The 16,812-nt window shown below is 34.1% G+C and overlaps 1 protein-coding gene across 1 annotated transcript in view; it reads right to left on the minus strand.

Moving 5' to 3' along the window:
* LOC145271278 (sodium-dependent proline transporter-like) overlaps positions 1 to 16,812 on the minus strand; it is a 161,583-nt gene that overhangs the window by 27,366 nt on the left and 117,405 nt on the right. Inside the window, exon 10 of the mRNA XM_080126832.1 lies at positions 13,495 to 13,607. Within this exon, the coding sequence (XP_079982958.1) occupies positions 13,495 to 13,607 (113 nt within the window). The remainder of the gene's footprint in view (positions 1 to 13,494; positions 13,608 to 16,812) is intronic.

Consider the following 16,812-nt stretch of genomic DNA (forward strand, 5'->3'; position numbering starts at 1 on the left):
CAAAGATTCGGAAGAAAATTTTTTTTAATAGAATATATTTGTTGTTTTCAAGTCGGTTTCTAGTGAACCCATAGTTGGGATCCTAACAGGTACTACCACTCTGGGTCAGAGTGGACCTGGGAGCAATGGTAATTAAAGGGTGGCTCCACACTCCCCAAAGCTCGCAAGCTGGGGCCTCACCACTGGATATAGTTTAAGGTCATATCCAGGACCCAACATAACGGGTATTCAGACATGCGGCAAGCATTTTAATCAGTTTGGGGGCGAAAATTTGGCTGACAAAACGTCAAAGTTGAGAGTTGACCTTTGCAGATTCTACGAAATTTCTCCGCCAATTTTGACTCAAGTATATATCCGACACAATCGACCGAGAACCACATCTGTCTATATAAAAATATAAGATATTAACGGATATATACTCAAGAGTGTCGCCAATCTGATAGGCCCTGAACTGGCATCTAAGCTTCAGCCTCTGTCCCATTGACGAAATGTTGCATCCCTCTGCCTGTTCTACAAGTATTTTAATGGTGAATGCTCTGACGAACTGCAGACACTTGTGCCCCCATGACGTAGACACCCTCGACAAACCCGACAGGCAGCTAAATCCCACCCCCACACAGTAGAGATCCCTAGATGTAAAAGATCTTTCTACTCCAGTAGTGTCTTCCCCAGAACCGCTAGACTGGAATTCCATTCCAGGTCCCTGCTTCCCTAACTGTACTGATATGCAGAAGTTCAAATGTAACGTGAACTGACATCTTGCTGCCCAAATCCCTACATAGTGCCCCAGTAGTTGTTACCCCTGATAGTAGCCCCCTACACCAAAGTGGCAATGTGCCTTGTTTGGGGTGAAAATATTAAAAAAAAAAAAAAAGTCAAAACAATGAAAAGATAATAAATACTAACACACTAGCAGGGTGACTCGACGTTGTTCAGGATTAAATAATAATCAAAAAATGTTTTTACACTCCCATATCTTTGTCATCGAAAGATATGAAATAGTCCATTTTTTTTCAATCAAATCGTTTGATTGCCTGCTCTAATTGGGGACCCATCGTGGTGTACCTGGAGGAAGCTTCACATGCCTCTCGCAGTGACTAAGTTCATAATATATTTTAGTCTACATTGCACTGTAGAGAACCTACTGTTGATTTTTATAAAATTATTTTATATATAACTAGCCTGCTTGCCCGGCGTTGAAAAAAAAAAAAAAATTAACTGGTAGTAGGCAGGCAGGCTCGAACCCGTAACGTGAAGGAGGAAAAGAACGTGTAAAGAAAAACGCTGCGGTCATCGCAAACCAGAAGTGACGTTAAAATTAAGGCTAGTCAATCGAAAAGAGGCGATGACTTTCGAAAATACCAGAAAAAAAAAAAAAAAAAAAGCGACCCTTCCATGTAGAAAACGGCCCGGTTGAGGGTGAAGGAATTAATGTTTTTGGCCAATTTTTCGATAATTGTCGTCCGCAGAGTCAAGCTTCAAAATGATACAGATCTCGTGAAAATCCGTCGCCTCTGTAAAATGTTTTTGAAAGAAATACATACATACATACACACAGGCAAATACCTTCACTGGAAGATATGTAAGAAACTCAACATTCAGTGTTGTAAAAACTCCTGGGAACATATACCCGAACGAACAGTTGGGAATGACAACTACACTATTCACTATGACTACATAATCCCTACTGCTACATATCTTGAAAACGCAGCTGTTAAACCAGATATAGTGATTTGGGACAGAGCAAACAAAAAAGCGACCGTAATAGAGGTCAGTGTACCCAATGATACAGGGCTTAACAGAGTTGAGAGGGAAAAGATAACAAAGTATCAAGGACTTATGTATGATATGAAACGAAATTGGAAATTAAAAGACGTTTCAATTATACCAGTCATCATAGGAGCAACTGGGCTTATGAAAAAGAACTTTAAAAAGTACATAGCAAGCATACCCGGTGAACCAAGTGCAAGTGAAATACAAACGATTGCACTGAAAGGGACGGCTAGAATCCTGAAAAGATCTCTTGGTTGGACTCACTAAAATAGGAGTAAATGTTAGACATTTGGTTGGATGTCCCATCCCCTAGAAGAAAAAGTTTAAGAAAAATGAAAAAAAAAAAAAAGATTTATATTATAGAGGAATTGCATTAAAGTTTCAAATGCAAAAGTCAATTATCAAGCTTCAATTGTGCTTTAAACAGAAACCTTCATTTCAAACGCGCTCTTGTCATATCAAATTGATTTTATAAGACTGTGAAATTGTTCTTCAAGCATTCATTTCGAACGCGCCCCTATCATATGAAAGAACTTACAGTTTATTTTATGCATTGATAATGGTTTGAATTTAAGATGCAAAAGTAAAGTATTCCTGTGAAATTGTGGTTTGAATAGAAACATTTATTTTGAATGCTTCTCTCTATCTATATAAGAGCCAGGTACGTCCAAGGATGGAGTACTATTTTTTTTTTTTTTTTTTTTTTTTTTTTTTACACAGTGATCACCACTTATCAAGGCCCGGAAGCCACTCAGGGATAAGGGTTATTGTAAGTACATCACGTTAGTGAGGAGATTTTATGAAGTGTTTAATTAGGGGGGCGGTTCATTAGGAATTTGTTAACATTAGACTTGAAGACATCCAAGTTGTAGTCCGGAGGGAAGCAGGCAGACGGAACAGAGTTCCACAGGCGTGCAGTTCTAAGAAAGAAGCTTTGTTCATGGAATCCGCGTTTTGATTTAGGCACAGATATAGAGTGGGGGAAATTTTTCACAGTGGATTCAGCTAGACGGGTGTTTTTCGTGAAAGATTGGCGAGGAGCTGCTAGAAAGAACTTATCCTACCGTGATAGAGTTCAAAATAGACTTCGTAGCCTCGTAGGAGATGTCCTTTTCTCTTCCCTGCAACCTCTTTCTACAGAAGAGATGTTGCGAGTTGGTCTTTGCTTTATTGATATTTTCATGGCAAGTGCTCGACTGGGCTTCAATCTATGGTTCCCCCCTCGTCAAACTTTCACAAGAAACACTCGTCTAGCTGAAAACACTGTCAATAATCTCCCCCCACTCTTTATCTGTGCCTAAACCTAAACGTATATTCCATGAACAAAGCTTCTGTCTTAGAACTGCACGCCTGTGAAATTGTCTTCCGATTTCCTGCTGACTACAATATGGTTGTCTTCAATTCCAATGCAAACAAGTTATTGAGCCGTTTCACTTAAGTTAGCAAGTTTACCGAATTTCCATTACTAACGATTACTATATTGTTCAATTGACTACTGTACACTCTATAACTCTTATCCTCGAGTGGCCTCTGGGCCTTGATAAGTGGTGATGTATGTAAAAAAAAAAAAGAACCTACTGTTGATTTTATAGGTCGGTCATTTCAGCTTGTGTGGTAATAAATGCATTTGTGATGTAAGGCTGCGTAAGGTGTTAACTTTCATTGAAATCGGATTTTTTTTTCGATTATTGATTCTTATCGAAGATTCAAAACAATAACGATTCACTCCTTGTCGGTAAAAAAAAAAAAAAAAAAAAAAATACTCGAACTGAGATCGAAACCAAAACCTAAAAACGGAGTCAAATATTCCGACACAAAGCCTATCTAAGGACACGTGCTCATATATGTCCAGTTACAATGCTTTAGTTGCGGAAGTGGATAAAATCGGATAATAATAATAATAATAATAATAATAATAGTATTGATAATACTACTACTAATAAAAATAAAAGTAATAAAAATAAAAGTAATAAAAATAATACTAATAAAAATAATACTAATAAAAATAATACTAATAAAAATAATACTAATAAAAATAATACTAATAAAACTAATACTAATAAAACTAATACTAATAAAACTAATACTAATAAAAATAATACTAATAAAAATAATACTAATAAAAATAATACTAATAAAAATAATACTAATAAAAATAATACTAATAAAACTAATACTAATAAAACTAATACTAATAAAACTAATACTAATAAAACTAATACTAATAAAACTAATACTAATAAAAATAATACTAATAAAAATAATACTAATAAAAATAATACTAATAAAAATAATACTAATTAAAATAATACTAATTAAAATAATACTAATAAAATAATACTAATAAAATAATACTAATAAAATAATACTAATAAAATAATACTAATAAAATAATACTAATAAAATAATACTAATAAAATAATACTAATAAAATAATACTAATAAAATAATAATAATAAAAATAAAATAATAGTAATAAAAAAATAATAGTAATAAAAATAATAATAATAATAAATAATAATAGTAAAATAATACTAATAAAAATAATACTAATAAAAATAATACTAATAAAAATAATACTAATAAAAATAATACTAATAATAATAATAATACTAATAATAATAATACTAATAATAATAATAGTAATAATAATAATAGTAATAATAATAATAATAGTAATAATAATAATAATAGTAATAATAGTAAAATAATACTCATAAAAATAATACTAATTAAAATAATACTAATTAAAATAGTAATAAAAATAATAGTAATAAAAATAATAATAATAGTAGTAATAATAATAATAATAATAATAAAATAATACTAATATAATACTAATAAAAATAAATTAAATAATAATAGTAATAAATTAAATAATAATAGTAATAAAAAAATAATAGTAATAAAAATAATAATAATAATAAATAATAATAGTAAAATAATACTAATAAAAATAATACTAATAAAAATAATACTAATAAAAATAATATTAATAAAAATAATATTAATAAAAATAATACTAATAAAAATAATAGTAATAAAAATAGTAATAATAATAATAGTAATAATAGTAGTAATAATAGTAATAATAATAGTAATAATAATAATAGTAATAATAATAATAATAATAATAGTAAAAATAAAACGTAACAACTGATTATATTTTCCATTATTTTTTTAAAATATAATATGTAAAGAAATAATATAAACATCTTCGCTGCTTGTCTGGCTTTCGGATTTTTCTCTTTTTCTCGCCATGTAAATATTCTGCGTCTTTTTGGCTTGTGGTAATGTTAGGCTGTATAAAAAAAATATAAGGCGCGGTTATTAAGAACATTACAAACAAACGGGAGTGAACAACCAGGTCCAATCTCTCCTTTGTCGGGGGGGGGGGCGAAAAAAAATAAAGATTAGGCATGGTTGACAGTACTCTCTACAGTCCTACTCTTTCCATGTCGTGGGAGAAACATTGCGAAAAACACTACAATTATAAGCAAGCTTTTCATTGGCTTATTTGGTCATCCACTGTCTTTGTTTGGACCAATCAAATTGTCCGTTGTTTTAACCGCCGAACAATGCACTTTTTCTTTAGTTCCAGACATGCATTTGGGGCGCCTCTATCCTTCGTCTCCTTAGGCTAATTTATTATTATTATTATATTATATGTGTCCCCTTGTGACTATTTTAAGCCTAAATAATTAGGCTCAGTGATTATTATATGTGTCTCCCAGTGTTACATGAAAGTGCTGTCCCCTTCTCATGTAAGGGAGACATACTAGATAAGTAATAATGATATCAGGATAAGGTTAGAATCGAACCCTGTAGGCAAGTGTTAAAGATAATGAAAAATGGCATGTTAGGAATTCAGTCTATTTTTAATTCTATTAAAAATAGTTAAATATTATTAATGTCAGAAAAAGAGTCGGTTGTTCATTCTTTTAAAAATCTGGATATTAAATATGTCAGTTAAAAGAATAGACAATGCGAATTAAAAAAAAAATATTGTTAAAAATAGGTTAGATATTAAACAAGTAGAATTGAGGATTCTTTGTTTGCCAAAAGTGTGTTGGACGGACATGTGTAGAAAGCGTGGTATAGTCACGTTGGTCGACAGTACACTTCTGACGTCATAAAGGAGATTTCTCGACATTGAATCTGTGGGTTCGAACTTAGGAAGTTGATGAGAGTGTCAGTTAAGAGAGATTGAGAGGAGAGCCCCCTTAGAAGCGAAGGGGAGGGCGGAAGTAGAATTTTGAATTTCTGACATCATTAATCGGCCAATTGAAGAATAAATGAACCAACTATATTTGTAACTGTTGTCTCGTCTCATCATCCCTTACAACAAGATCTTGTTTTTTTTTGGGGGGGGGGTCACCTTGTATATGTGTATATATATATATATATATATATATAATTTTTGTCTGCCTGTCCGATTTTAACTGGGAACTTACTGGACCGATCTGACTGAAATTCTGTATGTTATAAGATGCTCTGAATCAAGTACATGATTACATAAGTACATAATTGAACAAATCAACTCAAATGTACTGAAGTTTCATGTTAAAAAATGGCTTTTAAGAAGAATAACGTCTTGGATTTTGGAATCTAGCAAAATTCTTTATTCGTTTAGTTTCGTATATACAAACATATTTTATGATTCGCTGATATTATTTTCATAATTATGTATAAATAACTTTTTAGAATTAATAAATTTACAATCTATTTAATAGAACATTTTGGTAGAAGATTCATAAATTAATTAAAATTGTTAGTATGAATAGTTGCGGGGTTTTTGTAGCTCAGTTTAGTTTCGTATATACAAACATATATAATAGTTTATAATTTTTGGATATTATTTTCCAGGTATTATGTGTATATCCCCTCCTCTAATATGTGTTACAAGAACTGTGATATATATAAATCTTTTCCCCTCAGAATTGTCATCACCATCGTTATACGGTGTAAGAAATTCTCTTACTCGTTTTTGCCTTTGGCAGAAGGAAAGAGACACTCAGAAAAGCAACAAAGGCTCACCTTAATTCCAAGAATATTTTATTTACAAGAAAGGTAAAAATGAGTCCATATTGCAAAAGAGTGCCCTCTTTAGCTTCAGCCAAATGGCGTGTAGTTCATGCCTCGAAAGGTGTAGGTAGTTTTCTTCTTGTGGAAGATGCTGGTTGAATTGGCCGCTCGTAGAAATGGTTGAGGGTTCTCGAAATCCTTCCAGACTGGTCAATAAGAACAACGCACATTGTGATCGATGTTCTATAATAAAGTATGCCCTCCTGCGGGCAATGATAATGAAGTAATTAATCCATAGAACATTTTAGCCTCAGGCTTGTATCCGCTTTTAAATGAGCGGAGATAACAAATGGAATAGAACCCTGCCTTAGTTCATTAGGCACGGAGCGAGATAACACGCGTCAGCTTTGCTCGACGCTGAATGGAAATCTGTTTTAAGAAACACAATATTCCCGCCAATTCCTGAATCCTCCGCAGCAACTGAACAATACAATATCATTAGTTGAAATAATCGCGTGATTGGAAAATCCAGCAGTTATCGCCCTTGCATTCTGAAATTTCTAACAATATGTGCCCCCTAATATGAACGCCCGTCATCTTTAAATATGTACCCCTAGGCAACACCAGAAAACTTTCTAGCGTCTGAATTGTCGACCTGCCATTAATGTCTTTTCCTTGAAATGAACATTAATTATGAACTTCTGTGATATCGACTCTAGTTGAGAATTGAATCTTTTCATCAGAAGAAACGGCTGTAATTAATCCAGTCTTAGAACGGTGCCGTATCCGAATACCAGTTCCTGCTAAAGATAATGAACTAACCTTTCGAGGTTGTTTCAGATGCAAATTATGCATTTTTTTTTTCTTTTGCAACGAAGAAATTTTTTTTTTAATTCAATTTTCACCCCAAACAAGGCACAGTGCCACTTTGAAGCAGGGGCTACTATTAGGGACTTAATTGGCGGGGTCATTATGAAGGGAGATGAGTAGAAAGATGTTTGTTAACATTACACTTGAAATTCTGCATATCAGTGCAGTTGGGAAAGCAGAATCCCGGAAGGGAGTTCCAAAGACCCGCAGTTCTGGGGAAGAAGCTATTGGAGTAAAAGGCTTTCTTGCACCTAGGGATCTCTACTGTAAAGGGATGAGACTTAGTAGCTTGTCGGGTTTGTCGGGGGTAGTTACATCGGGGAGGTACAAATGTTTGCAGTTCGTCAGAGCATTCACCATTAAAGTATTTGTAGAACAGGCAGAGGGATGCAACATCTCGTCGATGGGACAGAGGCTGAAGCCTAGATGACAGTTCAGGACCTATCAGGTTGGCGACTCTCTTTTGAACCCTGTCCAGGAGCGAGAGACAAGAAGCAGATGCACCAGCCCAGATGTGACAACAGTACTCCATACATGGGCGAATGGTGGCCTTATAGAGGTACAGGATACTGTCAGGCGTATGTAGTTTTCTAGTACGGTAGAGGGAGCCAACCTTCCTTGCAGCAGCCTTGGCAATGCTCTCAATGTATCTATTCCAGTTCATATTCCCTGTAAACGTTAGGCCGAGGAGTTTAAAAGAAGTACTTTCAGGCAATGTGTTCTTGGCCATTGTTATTGGTGGTAGAGAAGGTTTCTTGTACTTATTGAAGGAAACAAGCTTAGTCTTGTGCCGAATTTTAGAGGTATGCCTTGTTGTAATTGTTTTGTTAATTTTTTTGCCATTGTCTGAGGGGGAGGGGGCAAAAACAGGCGAGGTACAATATCTTATAACGTTACCAACACGGTCATGCCAAAGATATCTGGCTAACACGTGTCACACTCGGCTCTTGTTGGATCTGAAAGCGTTGGATCTTAGGCCCGATGCATAAAAAAATACAGACGCACAGTGTAATAATTTCCCATAATCCCATTTTTACAGAACTCTTTTCCGACTGACCCGTGTGAAGTTAACACGCATATTTTTGAGAAACGAGACAGTTTTCCCACCTAGATCTAATTTTTTTTTCTTTTTTGCACATGGTAGTCACCACTTATCAAGACCTGGAAGCCACTTGGGGATAAGGGTTATTGCATGTACAGTAATCAATGTTTGGTTGGTTGGTTGTTTTTGTTTTACGGCATATCAACCTTTTTCAGGTTATTTAATCCGAATCTAGTTATTTTGAGGAACGATTTTTAATGGAGTATAATTTTTTTTTAAGTCAGATTCTATTTAACCCATAGTTGGGACCCTAACAGGTACTACCACTCCAGGTCAGAGTGGACCTGGGAGCAATGGCAATTAAAGGGTGGCTCCACACTCCCCAAAGCCCGCAAGGTGGGGCCTCACCATCGGATATAGTTTTAGGTCATATCCAGGATCCAGTAATCAATGGGATAATATCGTAGTAATCGTTAGTATTGGAGATTTGATAAAGTGTCTTACTTAATTCATCAGGAATTTGTTTATGTTGGACTTGAAGACATCCAAGTTGTAGTCAGGTGGGAAACAGGCAAACGGAAAAGTTCCACAGGCGTGCAGTTCTAAGAAAGAAGCTTTGTTCATGGAATCTACGTTTTGATTTTGGCACAGATAAAGAGTTGGGAAAATTTTTGATAGTTAAACAAACGAATTTTTATAAAAGTTTATACTTGCAAATTTATTTTATTGCTTATATGAAATATAATAAAGATTAATAAAAAAATAAAATAAAACAAAAAACTTAGGCAAAACACACATACACACACACAATGTGATTTGGAAATCTTAGGTAGGCCCCTCCGCCCGGTGTGCTTTATGTATGCTGGTGAATGAAAACTTAAGCTAGAATCAAGCACCGACTAGCAAAGGTATAGGGATGAGAATGACAATAGACACCTCCTCCCCAATTTTTGAATGGCCTTGTGCCTAATTTTGTTTTTTAATTACTGTTTGTAAACTTTACAAAGTGAATAAAATATATAACTCAAAGTGTAGTATCTGTTCTTCAGATGCTACACTTCAATTTCTTATTCTCTCTCAGTGGAGGAGAAATCCTTCACGACCGAGACAATTTTTAATTTTTTTTTTCCTTTTCTCCACGCTGAATAGACACATTATGTTGCGGGTGTTATTCAAGAGCTTTTCTGCTGCTGAACTAACTGCTCTACCAAGGCTTGGAAGGTCTAATGTACCTTATTAAACTCACTGTTCTCATTTTGAGTGATTTTCACAACGTTTTGGTCGATATAACCTCCGACCTTCTTCAGGTGAATCTTGTCGGTCGATATAACCATATATATCTGACTATTATATATATAAAACCATATATATCTGACTATTATATATATAAAACCAAATATATCTGACTATTATATATATAAAACCAAATATATCTGACTATTATATATATAAAACCAAATATATCTGACTATTATATATATAAAACCAAATATATCTGACTATTATATATATAAAACCAAATATATCTGACTATTATATATATAAAACCAAATATATCTGACTATTATATATATAAAACCAAATATATCTGACTATTATATATATAAAACCAAATATATCTGACTATTATATATATAAAACCAAATATATCTGACTATTATATATATAAAACCAAATATATCTGACTATTATATATATAAAACCAAATATATCTGACTATTATATATATATATATATAACCATATATATCTGACTATTATATATATATATATAATTATATATATCTGACTATTATATATATATATATATATATATAATTATATATATCTGACTATTATATATATATATATATATATAATTATATATATCTGACTATTATATATATATATATATATATATAATTATATATATCTGACTATTATATATATATATATATATATAATTATATATATCTGACTATTATATATATATATATATATATATATAATTATATATATCTGACTATTATATATATATATATATATATAATTATATATATCTGACTATTATATATATATATATATATATATATATAATTATATATATCTGACTATTATATATATATATATATATATATATAATTATATATATCTGACTATTATATATATATATATATATATATATAATTATATATATCTGACTATTATATATATATATATATATATATAATTATATATATCTGACTATTATATATATATATATATATATATATATATAATTATATATATCTGACTATTATATATATATATATATATATAATTATATATATCTGACTATTATATATATATATATATATATATATATAATTATATATATCTGACTATTATATATATATATATATATATAATTATATATATCTGACTATTATATATATATATATATATATATATATATATATATAATTATATATATCTGACTATTATATATATATATATATATATATATATATAATTATATATATCTGACTATTATATATATATATATATATATATATATATAATTATATATATCTGACTATTATATATATATATATATATATATATATATAATTATATATATCTGACTATTATATATATATATATATATATATATAATTATATATATCTGACTATTATATATATATATATATAATTATATATATCTGACTATTATATATATATATATATATATATATAATTATATATATCTGACTATTATATATATATATATATATAATTATATATATCTGACTATTATATATATATATATATATATATATATATAATTATATATATCTGACTATTATATATATATATATATATATAACCATATATATCTGACTATTATTCTAATCTTGAGCTTTTTCAGGTGGATCTTGTCGAGCTTGGGAATGTTTCTGTCAAACTCGGGAATTTGGGTAGAATTTCGAGCGAAACCCTTTTACTTTACGGGGTGGGGGGGTAGCATGCTCTTGTTCCGTCAGCTATGGCTGGATAGAGGTCCTAAGTAATTCGCATATGTATTTTTCGGTCGCCCACACTGAGGATTGAACCTTCAACCTTCAGCAGAAGGTCACATTTTACAATTGATTTTTCCAAGTGTTTAACCACTAAACGTTGTGAAAATCACAGTCCGGTGAATCCAAATAATACGAATAATCGATCCTCATCTAAAAAATTCAGAAACTATAGAGTAGACAAAAAGAGGAATTCATACCTTTCTCATAAATATTAGTTGAAGTAATTCAATGCTGATGACACCACACTCTACAACAGGCACGACAGGAAAACAAATGAACACGTATCTAAAGAAATGGCAAAAACACTAGAGGATGACCTCCAATCTGTAGTGGAATGGGGACAAAAATGGATGGTCACATTCAATGCTGCCAAGACTAAACTGGTTTCCTTCAATAATTACAAGAAACCTTCTCTGCCACCAATAGCAATGGCCAGTGACTATCTGAGAGTACATCTTTCAAACTCCTTGGCCTAACGTTCACAGGAAACATGAGTTGGAACAATTATATTGAAAGCATTGCCAGGGCCACTGCAAAGTAGGTAGGCTCTCTCTACCGTGCTAGAAAACTAACACCCGAAAGTATCCTGTACCTCTATAAGGCCACCATTCGCCCATGGAATATTGCTGGGCTGGTGTATCTGCTACTAGTCTCTCACTCCTAGACAAGGTTCAAAAAAGTCGCCAATCTGATAGGCCCTGAACTGGCATCTAAGCTTCAGTCTCTGTCCCATCGACGAAACGTTGCATCCCTCTGCCTGTTCTACAAGTACTTTAACGGTGAATGCTCTGGGGAACTGCAGACACTTGTGCCCCCATGATGTAGACACCCTCGACAAACCCGACAGGCAGCTAAATCCCACCCCCACACAGTAGAGATCCCTAGATGTAAAAGATCTTTCTACTCCAGTAGTTTCTTCCTCAGAACTGCTAGACTCTGGAATTCCATTCCAGGTCTCTGCTTCCCCAACTGTACTGACGTGCAGAAGTTCTTGCTGCCCAAATCCCTATATAGTACCCCAGTGGTTGCTGCCCCTGATAGTAGCCCCTACACTTACATGGCAATTTGCCTTGTTTGAGGTAAAAAAAAAAAAAAAAAAAAAAAAAAATTCAGTCACCATGACAATGCAATTTACAATCCCCTCTGATCCATTTGGGTGGAAAAAGAGGGCATTACTTTGGAAACGCCCCAAATTAATCTATTATATAAATCTCACCTGTCTGTTTAAATGTATGTATGTATGTATGTATGTATGTATGTTTGTATTTCTGCCTAAAACCTTTGACAGAGGTGACGGATTTTCATGAGATCAGTATCGTTTTGAAGTCAGTCCTTCAGACAACAAATATCGAAAAATTGGCCCCCAAAAATAATTTGTTCACCCTCAACTGGGCACTTTTCTACAGGGAGGGGGTCGCTTTTTTCCCCCGATATTTTCGAAAGTCATCGCCTCTTTTCGATTGACTAGCCTTAATTTAAACCTACGTCACTTCCGGTTTGGTGATGGGCGTAACAGCAAACATGTAACGTTTTTTTTAATTTTTTTTTTCACGTTCTTTTTCTCCTTTGCTGTACGGGTTCGAGCCTGCCTGCCTACAACCACTTTTATTTTTGCTCAACACACACCTCCAAACACCCGGGCAACGCCGGGTACCCAGGCTAGTATAAATATATATGAAATAACATGATCCCCCAAAGCCGATTATTACTTATAGTCAATTCGGGGCTAAAAAAAAAATTAACTGACCTGAGTGTCAAGTCCGAGAGTGAATATCATAAAAAAGAAGAGAAAACTCCATAAAGCCGGCAGGGGCATCCGAGCCAAACCTTCCGGATAGACGACGAACACAAGACCGCTGCCTGTAAGAAACGAGAACGAATAAAAGGGATTAATTACAATGTACCTATTTACAATGCCTCCCCACGGGACAGAGTTAGACACCAGGGTCGTTTTTTAACACGGAGAAAAGGTACAAAAATAAAAATTATCTCAGTCGTGAAGGATTTCTCCTCCACTGAAAGAGAACAAGAAATGGAAGGGCAGCATCTGAAGAACAGATGGTATTTATTTGCTCCCCCACTGAGCAAATTAGGCACAAGGCCGTTTTTAATGTGAGGTAAAAACCAGCTCCCCTAAAAGTAGGCAAAAAGGGGGCACTCTGGTTACCAAAAATAATAATTGTCCCAGTATAGAGGGCTTCCCCTCCATTGACTGGTACAAACCATCTTAAGTGCAGCATCTGAAGAACAGATACTACACTTTGATCTTGCCCAAAATAACTTATTTTATTTGCGGACTCTTATCGTCATTTTCATAGTTATTGCTTCATCTCGTTTCGGCTGACTATTCCTCTGGCCTTCTTCAGGTAGTTAACTGCAACAGGATAGGAATGCAGAGTCTTAACTGTATCCTCGGTAACTACTGCCTTCCATAGTTGTCGTCGTCTCACCATGTTTTTGGCCAACTAATCCTCTGGCCTGCTTTGGGTAGGATTGAAACCGCAATTTTTAAACAATACTCACTCGCAGCCATAGAGATTCAATGCCTTTACCCACTCGGCAAATATAGAAATATACAAATTTAGATACTGTGCACGTTTGAACTCTCATCGTGGAGTTGATCCTCTAGTTGCCTATTGGCCTTGATAAGTGCTAATATAGAGAGAAGAGAAACAGGGTGAGAAAGAGAGAGAAGATAAAGAGTGTGAGAGAGAGGCAGTAGAGAAAGTTGTTCCATCCTCTTTCCCAAATTTGAATACTGTGCACGTTTGAACTCTCATCGTCGAGTTGATCCTCGAGTTGCATATTGGCCTTGATAAGTGCTAATATAGAGAGAAGAGAAACAGGGTGAGAGAGAGAGAGAAGATAAAGAGTGTGAGAGAGAGGCAGTAGAGAAAGTTGTTCCATCCTCTTTCCCAAATTTGAATACTGTGCACGTTTGAACTCTCATCGTCGAGTTGATCCTCGAGTTGCATATTGGCCTTGATAAGTGCTAATATAGAGAGAAGAGAAACAGGGTGAGAGAGAGAGAAAGATTCCTCTCCCCTAAGAATAAAACATATGTTCAATATCTGCTTTTGTTGTTTTCATTGTTTATACGGTCCCGGGCAAAGGATTCGAATAAAAAATAAAATTTAAATGATGTTCGCCTCTAATATTGTTATTCCATTTCACAAACGCCAGCCATGTAGTCTGTAATATAAATCTCATCTGTCCGTTTAAATGTTTGTATGGATGCCTAAAACTTTCGACACAGGCGACAGATTTCCACGAGATCGGTATTGTTTTGAAGCTCGACCCTTCGGATGACAAATATCGAAAAATTGGCTGAAACTATTAATTCCTCCGCCCTCAATTAGGCACTTTTCTACAGGAAGTGGTCGCTTATCTCGCCGATATTTTCGAAAGTCTTCCCTTCTTTTTGCTTGACTAGCCTTAATTTAAACCTTCGCCACTTCTGCAATGTTACAATAGCTTCATCATTTACAATAAAAAAACTTTTAAAATTTTAAATACGACTTTAATATAAAACAATCCGACACAAGGCCGGAAACGTTAGTTGGTTTATTTTTTTTATTTATTTATTTTTATCTTTTTCTACATAGGCATACCACTTATCAAGGCCCAGAGACAACTCGAGGATAAGGATTAAGAGTGTACCATAGCCAATTGGACAATATAGTAATCGTTAGTAATGGAAATTCGGTAAATTTGGAAACTCAAGAACTTGTTTACGTTAGACTTGAAAACAACCATATTGTAGTCAGTTGGAAAGCAGGAAAACGGAAGACAATTCCACAGGCGTGCAGTTCTAAGAAAGAAGCTTTGTTCATGGAATCTACGTTTAGGTTTAGGTACAGATAAAGAGTGGGGGGAATTATTGATAGGGGTTTCAGCCAACCGTGTGTTTCTTGTGAAAGTTTGGTGAGGGGGGGGGAGACCATGGATTAAAGCTCAGTCGAGCACTTGCCATGAACATAACGATAAAGCAGAGACAAACTCGCAACATCTCTTCTGTGAGAGAGAGGCTGCAGGGAAGAGAAAAGGACATCTACGAGGCTATGAAGTCTATTTTGAACTCTATCAAGTAGTAACATAAGCTACAGGGGTACTATGTGGGGAGTTGGGCAGCAAGATGTCGGTTCATGTTACACTTGAACTTCTGCATGTCAGTACAGTTGGGGAAGCAGGAACCCAGAAGGGAATTCCAAAGTCTAGCAGTTCTGGGGGAAGAAACTACTGCAGTAGAAGGCTCTCTTACATCTAGGGGATCTCTGAAGGGGTGGGATTTTGCTGGTTTTCGGGTTTGTCGGGGCTATTTACGTCGTGGGGGTACAAGTGCTTGCAGTTTGTTGGAGCATTCACCGTTAAAGTACTTATAGGTTGAATTTTAGATGACAGTTCAGGACCTATCAAATTGGCGACTCTCTTTTGAACCCTGTCTAGGAGCGAGAGACTAGTGGCAGATGCACCAGCCCAAATGTGACAACAATACTCCATACATGGGCGAATGGTGGCCTTATAGAGGTACAGGATACTTTCGAGCGTTAGTAGCTTTCAGTAGCGGTCCTGGCAATGCTCTCAATGTAATTGTTCCAACTCATGTTTCTTGTGAACGTTAGAACGTTGCAGTTTTCGTTAAAAGGCCATGGAACCTGATTCAGAAAGAAAAGGCATAGTAGCGAACATGTTCCAATGCCTCCCCACGAGGACAGAGTTAGACACCAGGGTCATTTTTTAATGTGGAGAAAAAGAACAAAAATAGTCTCAGCCGTGAAGGATTTCTCCCCCACTGACAGAACAAGAAATTGAAGTGCAGCATCTGAAGAACAGATACTACACTTTGAGATATTAAATCCTTTATTCATGTTAAGTACATTGAAAATCAACAATGAACAAAAAAACGTAGGCACATGGCCAACTCAAAAGGGGGGATTGTGGGGGTCGTTGGTCATCCTTGTCACTCCAGAACGAAACACTTTGATCTTGTCCCGAAGGCCAAGTAACATCGCAAACAATATTAATTGTCTGTATTTTTGAGATGAGGTGTTTTCATTTATTGAGA

Source organism: Euprymna scolopes, chromosome 46, assembly GCF_053919585.1.
Source record: "Euprymna scolopes isolate OS-2025 chromosome 46, ASM5391958v1, whole genome shotgun sequence".
Lineage (NCBI taxonomy): Eukaryota > Metazoa > Mollusca > Cephalopoda > Sepiida > Sepiolidae > Euprymna > Euprymna scolopes.